Genomic DNA, 22,829 nt, shown 5'->3' with positions numbered 1-22,829 from the left:
TTCTGAGAAACAATTAGTCTAAGAATACACGGCACAGTCATCTTTGGCGGGGAGAAACTGGGCCCAGAATTTATTAAGTTCATGATTATCGTACATTTGGAAAAGTGTGTACTTATTAAGATAACAATTATCCACATATTGCAGTTTACTGTTTGTTGAGAGATCACTTGGTCTAAGCATCACCAAGCAGGGAACGGGGAAAGTTAGAGGCCAACCATAGACAGGCAAGAAAGCTTACTCTATCAAGGAAGAGAACTTTGAAAAAGAGAGAAAGAAACCTACTCAAAATAAATTATTTCAAAAAACTCTTCCACTTGATTGAGGATGGATAACGTAGGAGAAGACAACTAAGTAAAATATTCTCCCTTCGGATCATTTACTGCTTCAGTATGGGTGAGCAAAAACTAAAAATCATGGGTCCGTTATAATCAAAATACAGTGTTTATTTCCCACTTGGCTAAACTTGATGTGGGCAAAACCACATACTTCATTATTCGAGACTGTCCTCTAGGTTTGGAACCACTTTTCTTCTAGGCACAAAGGATGAGACTGGCATCCTCATTTACCTTTCAAATTGACTCACTAGTTCTTTGTAACAAACTAAATGGTAAAAAGCCCTGGAGGTAGACGGTGTGAAATAAAGTTAAACCAATTTCTCTTCTTTTTTTCTGTACACCTTGGTACAAGTGTAGCTTCAGTAAAAAGACAGTTTTATTCCTGACCACCTCCCTCTCTTTTATATGCTACATTAAGGACGAGATGCAAATATGGGCTATTTTGATACATACTTGGTCTGAGGCCCAGGCACACATATTGTTGTAGAGGTTTCCTAGGACAATCACCAGCAAGGACTGCTCCTGAAGAAATACACTGTGCCAAGTGAAACCACAGCGGATTCCAGAAGCCCTCCTTCTAGCTGGGTTTGGGATTTTGGAGAAGAGTCTATATGTTTTCCTACTTTTTCCATCATAGGATGTACAATTTACTGTCTACTCTGAGTCAGGATAAGAGGAGCTAAGATGAAATTTTACTCTACATCAAAATTCTATGAGAATTTTGTTTCAGACTGTAAAATTCTGATTTTCTGAAATACTCAATTTTTAATAAAAATGCCAACAAAAAGACCAACTGAATTGTGGTTTTCTAAACTTTCACTGAGTAAAGAGCCTCAGAATTAAATGCTATCTTTTGTGCATCCTAAGGGATGTATGGGGTATACTGTACAGGGTACTACTGTTGCATTTGGTGCTGAGAACTGTTCAAAGACTCTTATTAATAAAAAGGAATAAATATGGACTATGGTAATGAAACAGATGCACTGCATCTATAGTATTTTATTAACTTTATATTATATCCCTGATGTGTAGTTATTCAACTGTTCGTGAACTCTGCAGCAAGAATAGTTTTATCTTTAAAAAAAAAGAAAAAAGGAAAAAAAGAATTAACTTTATCTTCTCAAGAAGTACGCTGTTTTTTTCCAAATATCTTTATAGAACTGACGGTAGTTTGGGGACAGAGAAAGAAAGGCCCTTCCATGCATAGTTAGTTGCCTTACTAACAAGAAAAATGGTGTGGTTTTTGAAAATGACGCGCTCTCTTGATCCTTCAGGCCAGGAATTCATGGTATGTTGCATATCGGTAATAAAAACAAACTCTTAGAAAATTTCAATTGTTACTGCTCTCTTTCAGCCTCAACTCAATGGAACCTATAGAGATAGGCAAATCCTTTTTTCGTGGTGGATGTTTTCTGATTTACCAGAACCTGGTTCACTTTGGTTCTGAATTTAGAAATTCCATCTGGCAAGCTACCCTCTCCTTTAAAAACCGCAGCAGACAATGCATTTTATCTATTTCTTTACGTATATAGCCCCATTTATTGTTTATGAACCAAACTTCTCCTCTGTAATGAATTCCACGTTCTTATTAAGATATGCCTGAACAATATTCTGTGTCTGGTTCTTAGTACCCGATGTTCACGTGATGTCACAAATGATCCAGATAAAGGAAGCTGGGACGGTGTCAGAAAGAGGCTCCTCACCTGACAAAATGTAACATACAAAAGAGCAGTAGAGAATTTTTTCTTACCGCCTGCTGGCAGTTCATTCCAAGGTTCCCTTTTTCCCCACGAACTACTTTCATTAGACAATGCAGAGTTCGCCCTTTTCGATGTAATCCAGAACAATGGTGTTCAATCTCCCCCCGACAACTCAGGATGATCTCAGGGCTCAAAGAAAAGTCTTCCATCAACATGCGCCGGTAATCTAACATCTCCCCCTGGCACTCGCTGCTCACTTGGCGCCCTAAGTTAGGAGGGAAGTCACAACATTATGGATGGTGAGCATTACAATCAGGTATCACTGCACAGAAAAGCACACATTCTCCTCTAGAATGTCATGCCATTATCTAGACTGAAAAGCTCAGAATACAGAAAGAGCTTCATTGGCATAAAATGAGTTTAAGACTCCAGGGTTTATCTTGACAGTGTTCTGCATTATATAGATTTTATACTACAAAACTAAAACTGCAAGTGCTTTGCCAATGGGAGTCTTATCAATAAAATAATTATGGGGGTCACAATGAAAGACAGGAACAATCCCTAATGGCCTACAGAATTAAAGCCTGTGAAAATGACCACATTTCAAACATTCACGATAGCCTCCCCAGCCTCCATCCTTGAGCTAAAAATGCCAACTGGGAAAACCAGTTGAAAATTAAAAGAAAATTAAAAACAACAACAACAACAAAAAACCCAACTTTACCAAGGTATAATTAACATACAATAGACGGTATTTTCAAAGCACACAACTGAAGAGGTCTGACATATGTGCGTGTTGTTGAAGCCATCACCACAATCAAGATACTGAACATATCCACTAACTTCAGAGGTTTCTCGTGGTCCTTGAGACTCCCTCCCTCTCTACCCCAGATCCCTCCTACAGCAAAAAATGAGCTGCTTTCTGTGACTACAGATTAGTTTACCAGTTTCCACTTTTTAGAAGCTGATACAGACACAGTCATAGAGTATGCACTTTTTTGGTCTAACTTCTTTCACTCAGCATAACTATTTTTAAATTCATCCATGTATTATCAATCCATTCCTTTTTATTGCCAAGTAATAGGATTCCATTATGTGGATATACTATCCCTTCAACTGTTGATGGACATCTGGATCATTTCCAGTTGGGGCTATTACAAATAAAGCTGCTCTGGGTATTCATGCACAAGAGTTTATGTGCTTTTGTATCTCTCAGGTAAATACGGCTGAGTCATATGGTAGGTGATATATTTAACTCTTAAGAAACTGGCAAACTATTTTCCAAAATGATTGTACTACTTTCAAGTTCCCATCAGTAGTGCTCAATAGTCCAGTTCTTCCATATCCTAATCAACACTTAATAAGGCCAGTCTTTTTAACATTAGCAATCTGTGTAACTTTTCTGAATTATCTGCACGTAGCCTTTGGCCATGTATTTACTGAGTCATTCTTTTCTTGTTAATTTACAGTTTAAGAACTTTTTCTAAACACCCAAATTAGATGGTATTACGTATACTGTTTTATAATATTCTTTTGTAAGTCAATAAACTCTACTTTTCATTTTAGGACAGTTTTATCTAATATCCAGAGCATAATCAACATTCTCCAATTGTCTCCATAACATCCTTTTTTTGATATTCAACTCAAGACCATGCACTGTCCCCGGGTGCTACTCCACTGCTTTCAAGGTTAGGAGTTTTTCCCCACTATCCAGGTATGGAAAAAAAAATTCATCACAATCTCAGAGTTTTAACGTCCCAAGACATTTCATCTTCATAGCTTGTAGCCAATATTACAAAAGACAACCCCGATCTTCTATACAGCCATCTTGGCTCTTTTGTCAGGGGTTGACTTTCGGACTCAAAAATTTCTAGTTTCTTTCTTTTTTTTTTTTAAGATTTTATTTATTAATCTGACAGACAGAGATCACAAGTAGGCAGAGAGGCAGGTGGGGGCGGGGGAGCAGGCTCCCTGCTGAGCAGAGAGCCCCATGTGGGGCTCGATCCCAGCACCCTGGGATCATGACCTGAGCCAAAGGCAGAGGCTTTAACCCACTGAGCCACCCAAGTGCCCCCAAAATTTCTAGTTTCTTAATATCATTAGTGTTATAACAATAGTACCTATCATTTATTGAATGCTAAGTGCTATTCCAAAAAACCTCATTTAATTTTCATAAACAAATAAATAAATCCTTACCATAAATATTAGCTTTGTTTTATAGATATAAGAAAAACGAGTTTGGGGAGAGATTAAGAAATGTAAACAATGGCCACCCAGCCAGTTAATTTGATGATAGAGTCATTAATTTAAAGCTATGTCTCTCTGACCCAAAGCTTGTATGTTAAATCATTATGCTACCCTGACTCTCCTAAAAATGTTGACTATGCATTTTAAAAAATTAAAATCATTGGATTTGACAAATATACCTTCCTTAAAGGGGGGGGGCACCTGAGTGGCTCAGTCGATTAAGTGTCTGCCTTTGGCTCAGGTCATGATCCTCAAGTCCCAGGACTGAGCCCCATGTTGGGCTTCCTGCTCAGCAGGGAGTCTGCTTCTCTCTAGGCTTCTTCCCCTGCTCCTATTCTCTCTCTGTCTCTCTCTCTCTCACTCTCCCTCTCGCAAATAAAGACATAGAAAAAAAAATTGGAGATTGTTGAGCTAAAAGAAAGAGCCTTCAAAAAGGCTTCGGGACACCAAGCTTTCAGTTCTTGGAGTTATGCTTACATAGAAAGGTTTCTGAGTCGCAAGGCACAGGTGCGCTCAAAACAGCAAATGCAGGAAGAAAATAGCATTTACAGGTACAAGAGGCTTTAGGACGTGAATCCAAAAAGGACTGAAAAAGATAAAGAGAAATGAACTCTTACCTCTATGCACGGCTGACTCCAAACACATGAGAAGGTAGGAGAGCCGGGCTTCCCGGGACCGTGGAAGGTTTTCCACATTACACCGGTATTTCTTCAGGTCACTCTTACAGGATTTGGCCAACGAATAACTGACTTTATAATCCTGGGCAATAAGCTTTTGGCGGGTCGTCAGCGCTTCTCGACACTGAATAAAGAGTGCAACAACAGAGTTCTTAAGACCACTCAGGTGGCTCTGCTGTTCACAGGGACCTCTAGGGCCGGCAGAGGCTCATGACCAAGTACATGTCAACAACTGCAGCTGTCATCAAAACGCCTACCTTTAAATTTGGTTAGCCTCAAATCCAAGTGTGCGAAACTAGTGTGAAGGTAGGGATGCATGGAATCCTGCCCTGAACCGCCGGTGGTTGCTGCAGTAGCAGAGCAGCTGTCCTACACACACGAGTCCTTGGTGGGCTCTAATACAGTGACTTCACCAAGCCCTCTTCCTCTTCCACAGTGTCCCTCAAGTCAAGTTCACACAAATCAAAGTGGCAGCTGACATAACATTCTTACGTTATGCTGCTACATTCCGTGCTTTTAAAACAGAATTATTCAATAGTAAATGATATAAACAACTGAAACACTTCTTCAGATGTACAGAAAAGCAAATGGCAGGAGAGCAAAACCAAGAATAATTATCTTTTTAAAAGTCATAAAAGATTCTTGCATTCATCCAGGGACAGAAGACTAACAGTAATGAGAATGCTTGATGAAATAGCTGCTGAAAAATTAAATAGCTAATTACCTGTAAAGCACACTGGTTTGGTTAGCCTGAGCTTCCTGAGTATGAAGGGCTGGCTTTAGTGTGACTATGATACACAATTCTCCAATTCTACTCCCCAAGTTGATTCCCAATGGGCTTCCCAATGTCTAGATATCACAAAGCTTCATTTTCTTGGCTTAAGCAAAATATGCTCTGGTTCTCTACTAAAAGCCAAATGTCTCACCTCTGAAAAGGGTAAGCTTTATCAGCCATTTTACACTCTGATACGAATTTATAAGACTACTGTTTGAGAGGATTTAAGAAAACTTTAAAGAAATGAATAAAATATTGGTTTGTTTCAAAGTAATACTTACCTTCTCACTCATGGATTCTTCAAACTTATGGTTAAAGAGGCATTTATACACTCTGCCTTCACCAGCTTGCGTCTGTAAGATGAACACACACATGATCATGTGGATGACGACAATTAGCTAAGTAGTTAGGCTGGGCACTATCCACAATCCTATAAAGAACTTTCTCTAAATTATTATAAATGTGAGTACCTTTGAACAAATGGCTCAGCCATTTATAACATTTGGTAGCCTTTGGAAGAAAACAGTGATTGCAGACAGATGAAAAAAATTTTTCCATGATGCTTGGCAATTGTCATTTGTTCTCAGATACCCTGTCCTTAGGGAACCAAGAGACGTGTCTGTGAGTCTTTTCTTCCGACTTTATGCTGGAGTCCATAAAACTCATAATCAGTGGCTCTGACAGTTAAAGCTGCTAATAATTCAAAAGAGCAGAGGCTGGGAGTATACGCAAGTTACTCTTAGCTCTTTGTTCTAAGGATGGAGATAAGCGTTAGCAAGTCTCCTGTAAGGTCTGGAGATAGTAATCAAGGATTTAGTTTTATAAGTTAGCCACCTGCTGTTTTGTTCATCTTAGCCAAAAAGATGTAGCATGCAATACGGCAGTTTTAGCCATGGAATAGGTGTGAATAGGATTCCCCAGTAAAATGGGATTCCAGTATATAAATAACGTAGACTTCCAAGATCTAAAATTGAGAAGTGAGATAAAGTAGAAAAAATAATGTGTGGAGACTGCCGGAAGCCAACTGTTAACTAGATGTTAAATCATCAAGGCTGAACATCTAACATCGTTCTCTGTTATCCTGGGAAAAACTCCGCCTTCCATTTCACTGCCTTATCTACACAGGAGAGGGTGCTGGTTTATTTCACTTTGGACTAGAGTATTAAAAACATTTTAAAGGAGAAGAAGAGCTTCTGAGCTGACTCACGTTTTCACAAAAACGCTCCCGATCATCTCGGCAAGCAAAATATAAATGCCGGTCTAGATGAAAGTCATCTGAGGACAGCTCAGCCACCCGCAGAATGGCTTTCTTGCAGAGTTCAGAGACTTGAATCTTGGGATCTCTCTCTTCTGCTTCCTTCACCAGGCCCTTTTCCAAACATGATACCACCTCACCTTGTGAATGTGCATCCTAAAATAGTAAGGGTAATAATGTGGTAAAACTCTCACCACAATGAGTTTCAATTAAACATCATTTGCTTAAAACAACAACAACCACCTCAATTCAATATATAGTTGGCTTATTGGTACTCTGCTGAGAAAGGAGGTGGGAACCAACCACACTGTGGAAGTTATAGAAAATGTCCTCAACACTCTTCTTTAGAACAGATACTTGCATACAACAAATGGAAAGAGAGGTCCTGGGAGATTTAAGTATAGTTTAGTTAGCACTAGAAATAGAAACCTGAATTCTTTACGTTTAAAACATCAGAAAAATTCTAAGAATTTACATCAGCCCAATGCTCTGATCATCATGGTTCATATCAATACTGAATTAACACTGAAGAAATCTCTGTAAACTGACCTCAAAGGGTGAGAGGTATTTCCCCAATAATGCTTTTAGTCACGTGAAAGAAACAAAACAAAACAAACCCACCACAAAAATGTTACAGAGACGTCTTTCTCATTTTTCTACTCTATACTGTCCACAAAGACCCCTATATGTACCATTTATAGTATAATACTCGCTTTGATGTGTTAGATTTGTCTTAATATGATTTAATGAGAGTACCACCTTTTATACAAACTGAGTTTGAGAGCTTTCTTAAAACCATCCAATTATCTTTAATTGTACATTGCATCATCCCCATAGCAACCACAAGCATTCATTCACTCAAAATATGAGAAATTTCCCCTAAATATTTCTACTCAAGAGTCCCAATCTGCTCTACTCAGAAGACATGCTTCAAACACTTGAAAGCTGTAACTATAAATATAGCAAACCAAAGCAGCCGGAAGTATATGTGATCTCTTATTTATGCACCCACCATCTTGTTAAAGTAAAATACTGTGTCTCTGATATCATCTGTAGGTAATAAAAAGAGTCCCAAAACCCGGCAAGGAAACACCTACTTGAAGCAAAAATTCAACAATAACAAAAGTTGTATGTAGTTTTTCCCCTAAGCTTTGTTATAATGCATTTTGTTTGACAGCACATTAATTTCTAAGTATTTCCACGAAAATGTCCATGTTCTCTCCTCTGATACCTGTGGAAAGGGGTGAGAGCTGTGGTATCTCTTGCGCAGAGGAGTCAACACAGGCCTAAAGGAGTTTACTGACTCGTCTTGAGTTGCAGAAGGTAAGGTGCCTAGCTAACAGTCCATCATTTATTTTTCTAGACCTTGGGGTTCTAGAAAACTCCCAAAATTTGTATGTGGGTATTATACATTTTTCCTGAGGAGGGCTCATCACTTTTATTAAATTTTCAAAAGGTGTGCTGACCCAGAAAAGATCAGGAAGCACACTCTCCTAGCAGATTCTCATGCCCCTTATCCTCTGTCTGCACTTGAACCTTGAGCACTAGTTGTATGATTCTATTCACTGCATTAAAAACCTTAGAGGACCAAAAAGATTTTTGGGAGGGCAACTGTGAATAAGATAAGCTCTGAGGGCCAAGTGACAAAAAAAGGTCAGAGAGAAGAGTCAACACAAACCCCAGAATAAGGCTTAATTTTTCTTCCTAATTTATGAGTGACACTCAAGTATGTCTGACTATGGCCCACTTAAGCAAGGCCTACGCATTTCCACTTTCCAAAGGAAAAACAAACATGATAACATTTCGACAGAAACGCATCAGGCACTTACTATTTATGGTATACAAAAGATTATTATAAACACGAATTAGTTTATAAAACAACAAAACAATATTCTACACCAAGGTTTAGTAGCCCATGAAAACTCACTTAGATGGCTGCTAGCAACAAGTCTTAATCTTATAAAAGGGGTCGAAAATAATCATCTGACAGTCAACTCCTGATTCAGATTTAGCCGTTAGTCCTGGCACCACAGGATTTCCACTTAATGAATCTAAGCGTTTTCCCTGTATACTTGGGGTCTGTAACTGTTTTAAATGTGCCACCAGTAAGAATATCTATTTAGGGCTATTATATTTCTTAATAGTTCCACATGCTTATTCTTGGATTTAAAAAAGGCAGCATCGTCGTGGCTTGAGGTCCCTTAAGGAATCTGAGATTTAATTATAATTACAGCAACTGTAGCATCACATATTGGTGCTGGGCCATACCATCATTTCTTTTTTTTTTTTTTTTCTTCATACCATCATTTCTTTTCCTTTTTTTTTTTTTTTTAAAGATTTTATTTATCCATTTGACACAAAGAGAGATCACAAGTAGGCAGAGCAGTGGGCAGAGAGGGAGGGGAAAGCAGGATCCCTGCTGAGCAGGGAGCTGGACATGGGGCTCGATCCCAGGACCCTGAGATCATGACCTGAGCCGAAGGCAGAGGCTTTAACCCACTGAGCCACCCAGGCACCCCCTATACCATCATTTCTTTCTTTCTTTTTTTTTTTTGTTTATTTACAGCATAACTGTTCATTGTTTTGGCATCACACCCAGGGCTCCATGCAGTACGTGCCCTCCCTATTACCCACCACCTGGTTCCTCAACCTCCCACCACCCCGCCCCTTCAAAACCCTCTGGTTGTTTTTCAGAGTCCATAGTCTCTCATGGTTCATCTCCCCTTCCAGTTTCCCTCAACTCCCTCTCCTCTCCATCTCCCCATGTCCTCCATGTTCTTTGTTATGCTCCACAAATAAGTGAGACCATATGATACTTGACTCTCTCTGCTTGACTTATTTCGCTCAGCATAATTTCTTCCAGTCCCGTCCATGTTGCTACAAAAGTTGGATATTCATCCTTTCTGATGGAGGCATAATACTCTATAGTGTATATGGACCATATCTTCCTTATTCATTCATCCGTTGAAGGGCATCTTGGTTCTTTCCACAGTTTGGCGACCGTAGCCATTGCTGCAATAAACATTGGGGTACAGATGGCCCTTCTTTTCACTACATCTGTATCTTTGGGGTAAATACCCAGCAGTGCAATTGCAGGGTCATAGGGAAGCTCTATTCTTAATTTCTTCAGGAATCTCCACACTGTTCTCCAAAGTGGCTGCACTAACTTGCATTCCCACCAACAGTCTAAGAGGGTTCCCCTTTCTCCACATCCTCTCCAACACACGTTGTTTCCTGTCTTGCTAATTTTGGCCATTCTAACTGGTGTCAGGTGGTATCTCAATGTCCATACCATCATTTCTATTAGATGTTTTCATTCATGCTAACTTTAGATAATTTTTTCAAATAAATATACTTCAAGAATTCTTCTCAGTTCTCTCAAGTCTCTGAGTTCAGCCCATTATAGTTATATAACTGAAATGTATGCAAATATTTGACAAGACTGTATGGCTAATTACTGAATAAGAATGAAAGCAAGGGAGGTAAACTACACACTGGCACACCGCCTACAGGAAAATAAAATCACTTAGATTTAAAAAGGTTAAGTTATTGATACATTGGCTTGACACAGGAATAACAAATGATTCTATAAATGGACTTAAAAGGGAGTTCTACTGTGGTGAGATAAATGTCTTTCTTAAAACTACAAAGTGTCCTGTTCAGTTTTTAGCAATTTGATAGGTATTAACTTTTCTTCCCCATAAACCTTGTCTTTTTTTGTTGTTATTGTTTAAGGAACAGAGGAAAATAACACTAATCCCAAAAAGGAGAACTCAGTTTTCATCTCTGTTATAAACCACTCTCTAGTTCAGTATTTTTGGTGTCTTCTGTGATCTTTCTCACTACAGAAGGAGAGAAAAACTGTCCAAATTATTCAAAGTAGCCAGTTAGAAGTACAGAATGATAACTACCAAGTGAAAAGTCCAAAAGTAGTAATAATGTGGGACATGTCCACAATTAAGTTCCAGTATTGGATCGCACATTGTACCTTTTCTTCAGATGATGTAAATCATTTACACTTTTACTTTTGAAGAGCTATCATTTTAACGTAATTTATTTAGAAAAAAAATTATTAATATATAGTCTTTGCTCTCAAATCTACATATATTAACATTTTGGAAAAAAAAATCATAGTTTTGACACCATGACTCTTTCACATTCATCCAGAAGCAGGGTACAAACACATTAGCCATTACCCCTCTCCTCTGACCTTTGGAAGAAGTCAGTTCAAAGCCAGTCACAAAGGAGTTTGTAAGCTTCAGTGTCAAATTTGAAATCAACAAGCAAGAAGCTGATTCATTAATTTTCAGGATAATCTGCATATCTAAATAACTGGCCTCAGAGAAATAAACTATAGTTAGAAAAGCCAGTAAGGGCTGAGGACATGCCTCCCTCATTTTAAAACATGGCTGTAGCACCAGAATGGATTATATAGGAAGGAACATGTGTTTTCAAGAGTGCAAGCACGAATCTATTTTACTGTCCCCAAAATACAGAAAGCCTTTGTGCTAGGATAGGGGCTTGGTATAAACAGAAATTCACCTGTAGCATAAGATAAACATGACAAAAGGGTGCATTTTTGTGGGGTAGGGGGGTAGGTGAGCCTAGTCGTGGGCATTAAGGAGGGCACGTATTGCATGGAGCACTGGGCATGGTGCATAAACAACGAAATCTTGGAACACAGAAAAAATAAAAATTTTTAAAAATGTGCATTTTGGTGATCCACAGAAACATTTTTTTGTTGTTGTTATTTTAACAAAGCTGGGCAGACAATCCTCACTGTCTGGTTCTCGGGCTCTAGTACTACTGTTTTCCGTGATCGTTTCTGGCACTAAACCTTAGTAACTCAAACACACAGTTGAAAGCAGGTTTTGTACTGACAATTCAGATTGCTAGTGGGAAGCTAACCAGTGACTATCTTGGTGTCAACAGGAAAAAACTACTACAAAAAGAGATGAACTGTAACGGTCTACTCTACAGTGTGGACCACTAATCACAAATATGGAGAAGTGTCATTACTGACTCCTAAAAAAAAGATGTTTGGAACACTTATGGGAAGCTTTTAAAAGGAGTGAGATACGGAATTGGACATGATCTCTAACACCCTAAATAAAATCAGAAGAGCTTCCTGAAGTATTAGGGTAGCTTAAGTGCTTTTGTGCCATTTCTAGAGTCTGCTGGGAAGGAAGAAATCTGCCTTCTTTATTAAAACTGGCCTTTCTTAAGCTGCCAAAAGCTCTATGCCAAGTTCACAGTGCTCTCAAGACTGACCCATAGGTACCCTGTGAAAGGGCCAGAGCCCTGTGCTGGTATGAAGGAAAGAGTATTTGGTGACAGGCAGACAATAACCAGCACTAAAACTGTCACCCGAACTGGTGTGTGCAGCTCTAGTATTCCAACACTATGTCCCTTACCCTCTGTCAGTGACAGAAGCCAGCAAACCACGGGCAACGAACAAATAGAGGGCAAAGAGACAAAGGATTTGATTTTCCATCATATTTCCTAAAGAGCAGATTAATGAGCAGTGGCAACTAATAGCTGAGGTCAGACATATGCCTCAGACAACCTCTCCCCCAGCATCTGTTACTTCTCAGGAGTTTCTTTCATTTTGCTGAGCCAACAGATTTAGAATAAACCTAGCCAAACCTCCATTGTGACCTTCTGGGCAACAGACTCACAAGAACAAAAATAAGACCCAACATTATTAAGACAGAAGTCGTCAGCTAGGTAGGTATCTTCCTTCTTGTCTTTACTAAAACTAGTTCTTACGAGATAAAAATAGCAACAAATCACATTTATAGAGTATCTTACTCTCATAAGCCAAAAGTACCTTCATATATCTGAAACTTTTCTAGTATTTAAATCTTTTATACCAATGTGTTTACTAAGTAATTTTTTTATAGCACCAAATAGGTACACGCAGAGAAAGGTTAGACAACTCAGGTCTCTGCTACTCCAACTACTTTGTCCACGAAACAACAAAATGCTCTGCTAGGGAACGATACAGGTAACCAGCAACTGGTTTAGTATTTACTACTCTTGGCCGATATTAATTCCTCTGCTTCCCCACATAGTACTGAAACACTATAAAGAGATGAAACGCATTCACGGGTCAACTAGCCTTAGATTTTGCAGCTGTCTGGACCTCCACTTTAAGGCCACTTCCAGCCTAAATTTCTCCCATGCCAGGTATACAAAACTTCATTCATAAAGTTCATAGGACTCCTTTGGTGAAGCCAGTATAAACAGAGTAGATACCTTTTCTCCAAGCCGAATGCTGCCACATTTCAGAATGTTGATATCATTTTTGCAGTCATCCATGAAGCCACAGATCAGACGGTAATCACTGAAAATGATGGCCGTCATCTTGGTGATATACTGGTGACACTGATACTCGGTGATGTTGCCTCGGTGATCCACCAAGCAGGAAACCAAGTAACCTTTCCCAACCGGTTCATCAGCACATTCTTTAATCTGCTCCAAAGAAAGTGGCTGTTTTACACAAGTGTTTTATTCTATCAAACAACTTTTACAAAAGAGAATGTCTGCTATTCTCTTATTGAGTTTGCATCTACATTTGGGAGAAAAAGAGGAGAGCACTTAGAAATACATTCGTTATAAAGATAATAGTGTCATGCCTACTCAGATTGTTGTGGGGTCTAGGAAATATCTGATTAATGTGTTTGGCAACAAATTTCTAGAATTTCAGCTTTACTGAGATATAATTTTTTAAAAAGCTTTTAGCATCTACAGCTTTAGAATGGTTCTATTGAGAAGTCCCTTTATCTGTGCAAAGGATGCAATGGACAGTGAGGAGATTAATCTGGGAAACAGCTCTGGAAAACAGGTGCAGAACTGAAGTCTAGGGGCACGTCCCAAGCCAAGCTACACAGCACACTATTAGTGTTAGGTAAACCTAATGGCTGAGAGAAGGCAGGCGGGAAGGTATAATATTACTTCTCGACATGACATTAATATGTTCTAAATTAACTGTGGATTTAGACATGTGTTTTTGAACTTAGTAGAATCCCAGCTTCACCACTGTGGTCTGGAACAAAAACATGTTTAAAATGATGCTCAGTGCAGTCTGGAAGAAGTCTGAGAAAGGGAAGGCCACTGTAAGTCTAATTTGGGTGGTTTAGTCACATGTTCTACTGGATCAAGCACAGCGTAATTCCACATGGTTTGGATGCCTGCAAAGTGCATCCCAAACCACACGTGTGAATGAAGCCAATCAGCCAAAAAAAAAAAAAAAAAAAAGCTGAAATTCAGGCATAAAAAAGTAAAATCTACTTAACGGGTTGTAAGCTTGAATTATAAAATAGGGAAGGTTGTTTGGAAAAATCCTACTGCATTTGAAGAAATTAAAGACAAACAAAAATGATAGTTTTGACAAGAGTAAGGGGCCCAAATGTAAATGTTTATTTTTAATATAAACAAGAAGAAAATATTTTATTGGCTTTTTGAAACCAAGAGTAACCACTCTCTACTATCACACTACCTATCCTAAATACATACAGAAGGCAAAAACAAATATACTCTCCCTTTCCAAACGGTGCTCGGTGAAGAATATACCACACACTCATTATCCTATAGCCCACTGGGTTTCATTACATCCAGTCCTTGTATCAAATCCAAACCAAGTGAAACACTTAACTCAAGACAGAAAATGGTGTTTACTTTCCAAAGAAGCAAACTTGAGAATTTAAGAAAATAGTCTTGCTCTGGCTTCAAGAGGCAGCAGAGATCTTCCGCAATCAAGATGAATGCAACTCTCTCAACTTAACCTTGAGGGTTTTTTGTTTTTTCTTTTGAGACACCCAGAAAGAAGGTAATAAATGTATTTCCAGGAAAAGGCTTTTGTTTTGATTTTGAGCAAAATAGAGTTAAGTTTCACAAGTAAAAGGAGGAAGAGCTGCTTGAAAAAATCTCAGCATTTGTAATTCAAGCAGAGAAAAGCCTGTATAAGAACACAGAGCTAGCAGCAGAAGCCTGGGTTTTAAAACTTAGTGAAGGGCAAGCATTCCTACAGCTCTTGTCCTGGGCAATCAAGAGTACACATATCTGAAGAAGAATCAGGAGCACATTTTAAACTGGAGCCCCAATGAGAACATAAATGTATGTTTAGCTTTAATCACTTGAGGTTTTACTGAAACACAGAGATGTAGTACCTCTTTGCATTTCAGTTTATCATCAATTAGGGCAGGGGGTAGTGTTTGAATTAAAAGTTGATGCTTTTCTTCAGTCATTCTATTAGCTAGAAGCTTAATACAATAGAAGGAAAATTTCTATGATTAACAGCAAGAAACACCACATTAAAGCATCAACATGTCACGAATAGGAGTAAATTGTGAAGAGGCCGGCAAGCAGTGCCGCCATCACTATTTCTGACATGAAGCAGGAGGAAAGCCAGCAGCATTTGGCTCAGCAATGGAGAGGGGCACCTGGGTGGCTAAGTCACTGGGCGTCTGCCTTCAGCTCAGATCCTGATCCCCGGGTCCTAGGATGGAGCTCCATGTTGGGCTCCCTGCTCCACGGTAAGCCTGTTCTCCCTCTCCTACTCCCCCAGCTTGTGTTCTCTCACTGTGTCTGTCAAAAAATAAATAAAATTAAAAAAAAAAAAGGAGAGTAAATGGAAGTTTGGTTTGCAGTTTGCAGGTATTCTTGTGATACTGTTCTTCTCCTTGCAAGCAGAATTGCAAGAAAGAGGATGGGAAAGAGAAGGAGATGTAAAGTAAAACATTTTGTTGGCAACTATGTTCTTCCTGATATTTAATTTTCCTGACTTCAGTATAATCTCCCTCTAGGAAGGGATGAGTTCTCATTTTTACTTGAAATCATTCACAAAACCACAACACCCCAAAAGGTTACAAAAGGACCATCATTACATAAACATAAGAAAGCCAGTTATGCATACGCGCGCGTGTGTGTGTGTGTGTGTGTGTGTGTCTTTTATAAGCCAGTGAAGAGGGAAATTATTCTGATGAATCTGGATAGACTCACATGACAATCAAACTGGTATATACAACCAACCATATTATCTGTAGTTCACACTGAACCAAGATAATTGAAAATTTTCCCCAATTAGCATCTGTACAATGCTATACATTAATTATTTTTGTTTTTATACTCAACACCCATCTGTAACAATAGACACAATTCTTGTCACAAACTTTTTAAATGTCAATTCCTATTATTTGAAGCATATGCCTCCATGGTTCAACTGAACCCACTGCGTAACTTAGAAACACGTACGGGCCTGGGGAGACCCTTCTGAACAGCTCCAGACACCAGCAACTGCGGAAAGGAAGAGTGCAGCACTGATGACAGAAGCAGCCGCGTCCTCTGTTCGGGGACCAACGGAGCCTGAGTTTCAATCTGTTCTGAATCAACAGCATCCTAAGACAAATGTAGGTGAACGTTAACAAAAAGGAGGCTGGTTACACTCCCCGCCACTGCGGCTTCTCTCTCAGCCGATACAGATGGGAATTCCAAGAAAAGTAAGGTAACTGGGTCCAGTCATTCCTCCCTTAATGACTGGCCAGGTCAACAGATGTAATGTTTTCTTCTAAGCCATTAAAATACCCAGAAAAATCTTTCACAACCTACCTCTGATATGGTAGATTTGCAAACTTCTCTGGCCACAGATTCAAATTTGGGGTCTGTAGTTAGATTCAGCTTGTAATTCCACAACAACTACGAACAAGAGAAAAAAAACAAACAAAAACTCCAGTTAGAATAGTATGAAATTTTTCATCAATGGTTACTGTAAGTGATTATAAGTCCATTATACAAAGTCAGATAAAGCATATTCAATTAATGAAAAGTAAGATAAAAATGTCATCGTGTTTACAGATAAAAGGAAAAAAATGGGCAGACAAAATAAAACACTACCATTCAGGCATACTTGTTTCTTTTTCCACTTAGGGACAATTTTTTTTTTTTAACTCAAGAAAAAAATTACAATTAAAAATCCCTGGTAAGGGGCGCCTGGGTGGCTCAGTGGGTTAAGCCGCTGCCTTCAGCTCAGGTCATGATCTCAGGGTCCTGGGATCGAGTCCCGCATCAGGCTCTCTGCTCAGCGGAGAGCCTGCTTCCCTTCCTCTCTCTCTGCCTGCCTCTCTTGTGATTTCTGTCAAATAAATAAATAAAATCTTTAAAAAAAAAAAACCCTGGTAAGGTTTCAGAGAAAACATTAATAAGGTTGTACAAGCCAAATTCTATTAAATCAAGAAGTCTAACCCAGAAGCTCACACTTGGTGGGTTTACTCACAGATTTCTCAATCCACAGGGCTTCCACAGATCAGTTTTATGAAGGGGAGATGCCAAGCGTCTAGTACGCAGGCCTATCTATCTTCATTCCTTTAAAACCCTTTGTCTTGACACATACTCCGTAAGGTCTACTTACACAACTGCTTTCTAACCTGTTTTAAACTCCAAACTATCTGAAGCCATTACTATTTACAGATGAGTGCTGAATTTTACCATATCTTTCTCAGATTTACTTAACAATTTCCAATGTATGATTCAATTTCTGAAAAGTAGCATAAATGGCCCTTATACCCAGCTCAGATGGAGAGGCAGAGCACAGACTTTGTATGATGCTGAACATGAAGAGACTGGGGGAGGGAGATGCTCTTCCAAGCCTTTCTCCTGGCTATACTCCAAGAATAAACAATACACTCACTCACTGATGCACTGAAACCTGTGCTTAGCACTTGCACTATACCACACACAGTCTGAATCAAGGTCTTCATAGGCTATTAGAGGAAACAGGAAAACATGTTTGAGTTTGTATTGTACTAGGAACTAGGGGACAAAACAAAAGGAGAAAAAAAAAAAAGACTACACTACCCAGTGGTGGCTATGGTCAATGGCAAGCAGTGTGAACATTTGGGTGACAGCAACACAAGGTATCCCAGCAGTACAGGGGAGGAGGACCCCGGACTGCGTTGGGGAGTTTGGTCAGGTAAGTGTACTTGGAAAGTGTACTATGTACTATGTACTATGAAAAGTGCTAAGATGAAACCCTGAGAGATTAGCAGTTAGCCACCGTAAAGGGGTAGGGAGAAGACTATTTTAGGTAAACGAAACAGCATGTACAGAAGCTCACCGAAAGGAAAACAGAGCATATTAGAGGAACTGAAAGTTCAATGGAAGACTGACTCTGACAACCCTTGTAAGCCTTGTCTGAACTTCAACCCGAGAGTCACTGAAGGGAAATTAAGGGAGTGACATGACCAGATCTGGTTTTTGTTTTTGTTTTATTTATTTATTTGACAGACAGAGATCACACGTAGGCAGAGAGGCAGGCAGAGAAAGAGAGAGAGGAGGAAGCAGGCACCCTGCTAAGCAGAGAGCCCGATGCGGGGCTCGATCCCAGGACCCTGGGATCATGACCTGAGCCGAAGGCAGAGGCTTTAACCCACTGAGCCACCCAGGTGCCCCGCCAGATCTGCTTTTTAGAAGTATAACAGAGGCTTAGAACACCTGTGTTGGGAACAACACAAATAATCACTTAATTCTGTATAGGAGTACTGGAAAAAAAAAATCTGTGAATAAATAAAATATGAAGGATGAGTAGTATTTCTTCTCTTCTCCCCTAAAGGAAAAAACAAGCCAGCAAAAAGCTCTAATCCTTCAACTATCATCAATAAGTGAGTTTTTAGAAAAAAAACACTGGCCACCATCTATAGCAAAAGCTCTAAAAGGAGCTGTGCCTTGTTCAGCACAGTGTATGCCCAGTGCCTACGAGAAAGTGATGGAACACATAGGCATCAACAAATATTTGTTAAATGGATGAATAAAAAAATAAATTTATACCATAATAAGTGACAAGTTCAACCAATAGGATATATGAGGCCAAACTGAGAATGCAGGTATAGGAGAAACTTAGTTCTAACTGAAGGAATCTTGGGCCTCCTGGCTCCACATAAGCAAAGACAAATCCAGTGATTCAAAAGACAAGGTTAGAATTCAGACAAACACATTTTACAATTATCTATGAATTAAGTCAGTACTACTTGGTCATTACATTTTATATTTTATTTTTTAATTTAATAAATAAAATATTTTAAAATATTATTTGAGAGAGAGGAAGCATGAGCAGAGGAAGGCCAGAGGGAGAGGGAGAAGCAGACTCCCTGTTGAGCAGGGAGCCCGATGTGGGGGCTTGATCCCAGGACCACCTGAGCCCAAGGCAGATGCTTAACCGACTGAGCCACCCAGGTACCCCTAACTTTTGTATTTTAAAATTAAAGCAACATTCTTCTTTTAAAATTGACAACATTCTGTGTGTACATCAAACCGAAGACTCCTTACTGAGTGACCTCAGGAAGAAAGGAAAGGTGCTTGGGTGGCTCAGTCAGTTAGGTGCCTGCCTTTGGCTCAGGTCATGATCCCAGGGTCCTGGGATCGAGTCCCACATCAGGCTCCATGCCGAGCAGGGGGCCTGCTTCTCCCTTGCCTTCTGCCTGCCACTCCCCCTGCTTGTGCTCTCTCTCTTTCTGTCAAATAAATAAATTAAATCTTAAAAAGAAAAAAAGTCACCATTTTAAAGCATCCAGATTCAGTGGCTTTCAGTACATTCCACAGTTGTGCAATAACCAGTGTCTAATTTGAGGACATGCTCGTCGTCCCCAACAGAAACCCCACAGCTGTTTCATCACTCCTCATCCTTCCTCCACCCATCCTTTACCAAACATGAATCTACGTCCTAGTCTTTTATTATTTTTAGTATGACCTAGTAATGCATTATTATTCTTTCAGGAATGAAAGTACAAAGGGAATTCAACACAGGTTTCCACCAGTACCTTTTCTTCAAGAGAACATAAACACACATGCACACCTGATTTGGGGGAGCTGACTACCTGCATCATATTTGATACCTGTCCCGACCTCCTGAGTGGTTGAGTGGTTACTGTCAACTAGAAAAATAACCGCAATTTGACACTAAGTGCTATCAGTTAACAGGATGTAGTTCAGCTTCAATTTTCTTACACACAAGATGTTCACTTATGAATCCACCCACTTACCTATCTCCCTCTCCTAGACACATACTGAGTAACTACTATAACCTGGAATCTTGCTAGATGACAACATGAAGGGTGAAGAAGAAAAAAAGCCACTGTCTCAGCATTTGAGGAGCTCAACCACAGGAGCGAAGAGACAGTCAGCCTGGGAAGCAAATAAGCAATGGAAATATAGTATGATAAATGTGACACCAGATGCATACCGGAGATGTTATGGGGATACGAAGGAAGAGCATAGCTCAGTGAATGTAGAGGAGGGATACGTGGGGAGGTAGTGATTGTTATACCAGGCTCGATCCCCAGGAATAAGAAGGAATTTTGTCAGGTGAACTGAGGGAAGACTGGGGTTCTAGGAGTACAAAGCTAAAAAGGATAGAAAGAGTAATTGTAACTTCTAAGGACACCTATAGCTCAGGATGGCTGGGTTGAGGTAATGAAAGATGGGGCTGGGCTGCAAGCAGGGATCAGATCACATGGAATATCAGAGCTCACCTTAAAGAATGTGTAGTTTATCTTGGAGGAAATGGGAAGCCAGTGAACAATTTAACCAGAGAACGCAAAAGGTCAACTTTGGTCACAGTACAAAGAAAGGCCAGACTAGGGGAGGTTAGCAGACCAGTTAAAGGCAAGAACTGCGGGATGGGAGAAGATGGGATGTATCTGAAAAAGTCAGGATAGTGACAAGTTTTTGGTACAGATGGTGAAGGAAAAACCTTCCTTCATAGTCAAGCTCCTTGAAAGCCTGTATAGCTCATTTTATCCACTTACTTTTCTATTCATCTTAAAAATTTTAGATCAAAGCTGTTTAGTCAAATAGTTCTATAAATGCAGATAAAAAATTAGACCAGTTCCCTGACAAGTCCCTTTCTGAAGTCCTACCAACTCCCTGGAGACAAATACTTTAAATTCCTTTAGCTTTTTCTTAGGGTAATTAAGTCTACACTTTTTAAAAAAGATTTTATTTATTTGAGAGAAGGAAAGCAAGAGAGACAGATTGAGAGAGAGAGAGAGAGGGACAGAGGGACAGGGAGAAGCAGGCTTCCCACTAAGCAGGGAGGCCATGACTCGATCCCAGGATCCTGGGATTATGACCTGAGCTGAAGGCAAACACTTAACCAACGGAGCCACCCTGGCAGCCCTAACTCTACACTTTCATTAAACTACTTGTTGTTTCCTGACTTGTTAGTTTTAGATATTCTGTTATAGCTTTATACTACAGAAGATAAGGAATGAACTTTTATATGCTTTTTCCAGATCCCAATATAGCTAAATCACAATGCTAGATAGAATTTACATTATTGACGATATAAAAGAGCATACATCCTGAGAAATACATAATATTATTATTATCAGACAGAGTAGAAATGAGAAATCAGCAGCTGGAGTCTGGAGTTCTGTAGAAAGGACAGAAGACAGGAGCCACAACTTGTCACCAGAGCATCACCAACTACTCTTCAACAGAAATCCTGGCAGCAGTCTACGTAGTCATCTGGGGGTAAGTTCTCTCCAGGTAACAGCTCAGGTGTGAGAAGACAATGGGCACTGGAAGGAGGTGCCTTGGCTTAGAAGACTCAAGAGCCATGGGAGCCACCATCCCCAGTAACAACCCTCTGGCCATAGCTTTCAGGGTCCCCACAAGGGAAATACTCAGGTACCAGTCACCACATCAGGGAAGCCAAAGTATGACACTCTTAGTGAGTAAGTATAATTCAGGGAGTGTGATGCCTCCGTCTTTGTTCTCCTTTCTCAAGACTGTTCTTGGCGGGGCGCCTGGGTGGCTCAGTGGGTTAAAGCCTCTGCCTTCGGCCCAGGTCATGATCCCAGAGTCCTGAGATCAAGCCCCACATCGGGCTCTCTGCTCCGCAGGGAGCCTGCTTCCTTTTCTCTCTCTCTGCCTGCCTCTCTGCCTACTTGTGATCTCTGTCAAAAAAATAAAATCTTAAAAAAAAAAAAAAAGACTGTTCTTGGCTATTTGGGGGTCTTTATGGTTCCATACAAATTTTAGGATCACTTGTTCTATTTCTGTGAAAAGCGGCATGAGAATTTTGATAGGCATTGCACTGAATCTATATACTGCCTTGGATAATACGGGCATTTTAACAATATTAATTCTTCTAATCCATAGCATGGAGTATCTTTCCATTTACTTGTGTCTTCAATTTCTTTCACTAATGTGCTGTAGTTTCCACTATATAGCACTTTCAGTTCCTTGGTTAAATTTACCTTACCCATTTTTCTATTCGTCTTTTCTTTATTGCTTTGTACGAATTCTTAAAATATTTTGGACATATGGTCAGATATATGTATTAAAATGTTTTCTCCTTTATGACTTGCCTTTTCACTCTCTTAATATCATATTTAACAAAATAAAATGCAATGTAATGTAATTTATCAATCTTTTGCATATTATGCTTACGCTTTTGTTTCCCATTTATTCTTTGCTAATCTCATAGTCATGAAAGTATTCTTTCATGTTACCTTCTAGAAGTTTTGTTGTTTTAATTTTCACATTTAGATCTATAAGCTTCTAGAACTGATTTTCTGTGAGTCCTGTACAGCAGGGATGAAATTCTTTATTCAAATGTCTGTCTCTAGATATAGAAAGATACATAGATAGTTTTTGGACTCACTCTGTTCCACTGTTCTATTCGTTGACCCTTATGCCTCTATCATGCTGCATCACTTATTGCTACATTACATTAGGTTTTCAACCAGGTGGGGAAATTTTTTTCTGTGTGGCTCTTTTCAAGACCGTGTTGGCTATTATTGGAATTCTGTGTTTCCAAATAAATTTTGGAATCAGCTTGCC

At 39.5% G+C, this 22,829-nt stretch overlaps 1 protein-coding gene across 1 annotated transcript in view; it reads right to left on the bottom strand.

Annotated features, from left to right (window-relative positions):
* The window catches only part of GLG1 (golgi glycoprotein 1), a 163,569-nt gene that overhangs the window by 29,571 nt on the left and 111,169 nt on the right, over nucleotides 1-22,829 (bottom strand). The window contains exons 3-8 of the mRNA XM_045987752.1: nucleotides 16,599-16,685; nucleotides 13,248-13,463; nucleotides 6,942-7,145; nucleotides 6,016-6,087; nucleotides 4,900-5,083; nucleotides 2,086-2,300 (exon numbers count right to left, since the gene is read on the bottom strand). Of these exons, the coding sequence (XP_045843708.1) occupies nucleotides 2,086-2,300; nucleotides 4,900-5,083; nucleotides 6,016-6,087; nucleotides 6,942-7,145; nucleotides 13,248-13,463; nucleotides 16,599-16,685 (978 nt within the window). The remainder of the gene's footprint in view (nucleotides 1-2,085; nucleotides 2,301-4,899; nucleotides 5,084-6,015; nucleotides 6,088-6,941; nucleotides 7,146-13,247; nucleotides 13,464-16,598; nucleotides 16,686-22,829) is intronic.

This window comes from Meles meles, chromosome 19 (genome assembly GCF_922984935.1).
Source record: "Meles meles chromosome 19, mMelMel3.1 paternal haplotype, whole genome shotgun sequence".
Classification (NCBI taxonomy): domain Eukaryota; kingdom Metazoa; phylum Chordata; class Mammalia; order Carnivora; family Mustelidae; genus Meles; species Meles meles.
The sequence above is the reverse complement of the archived record's forward strand: the minus strand, read 5'-3'. Positions and strand labels throughout refer to the sequence as shown.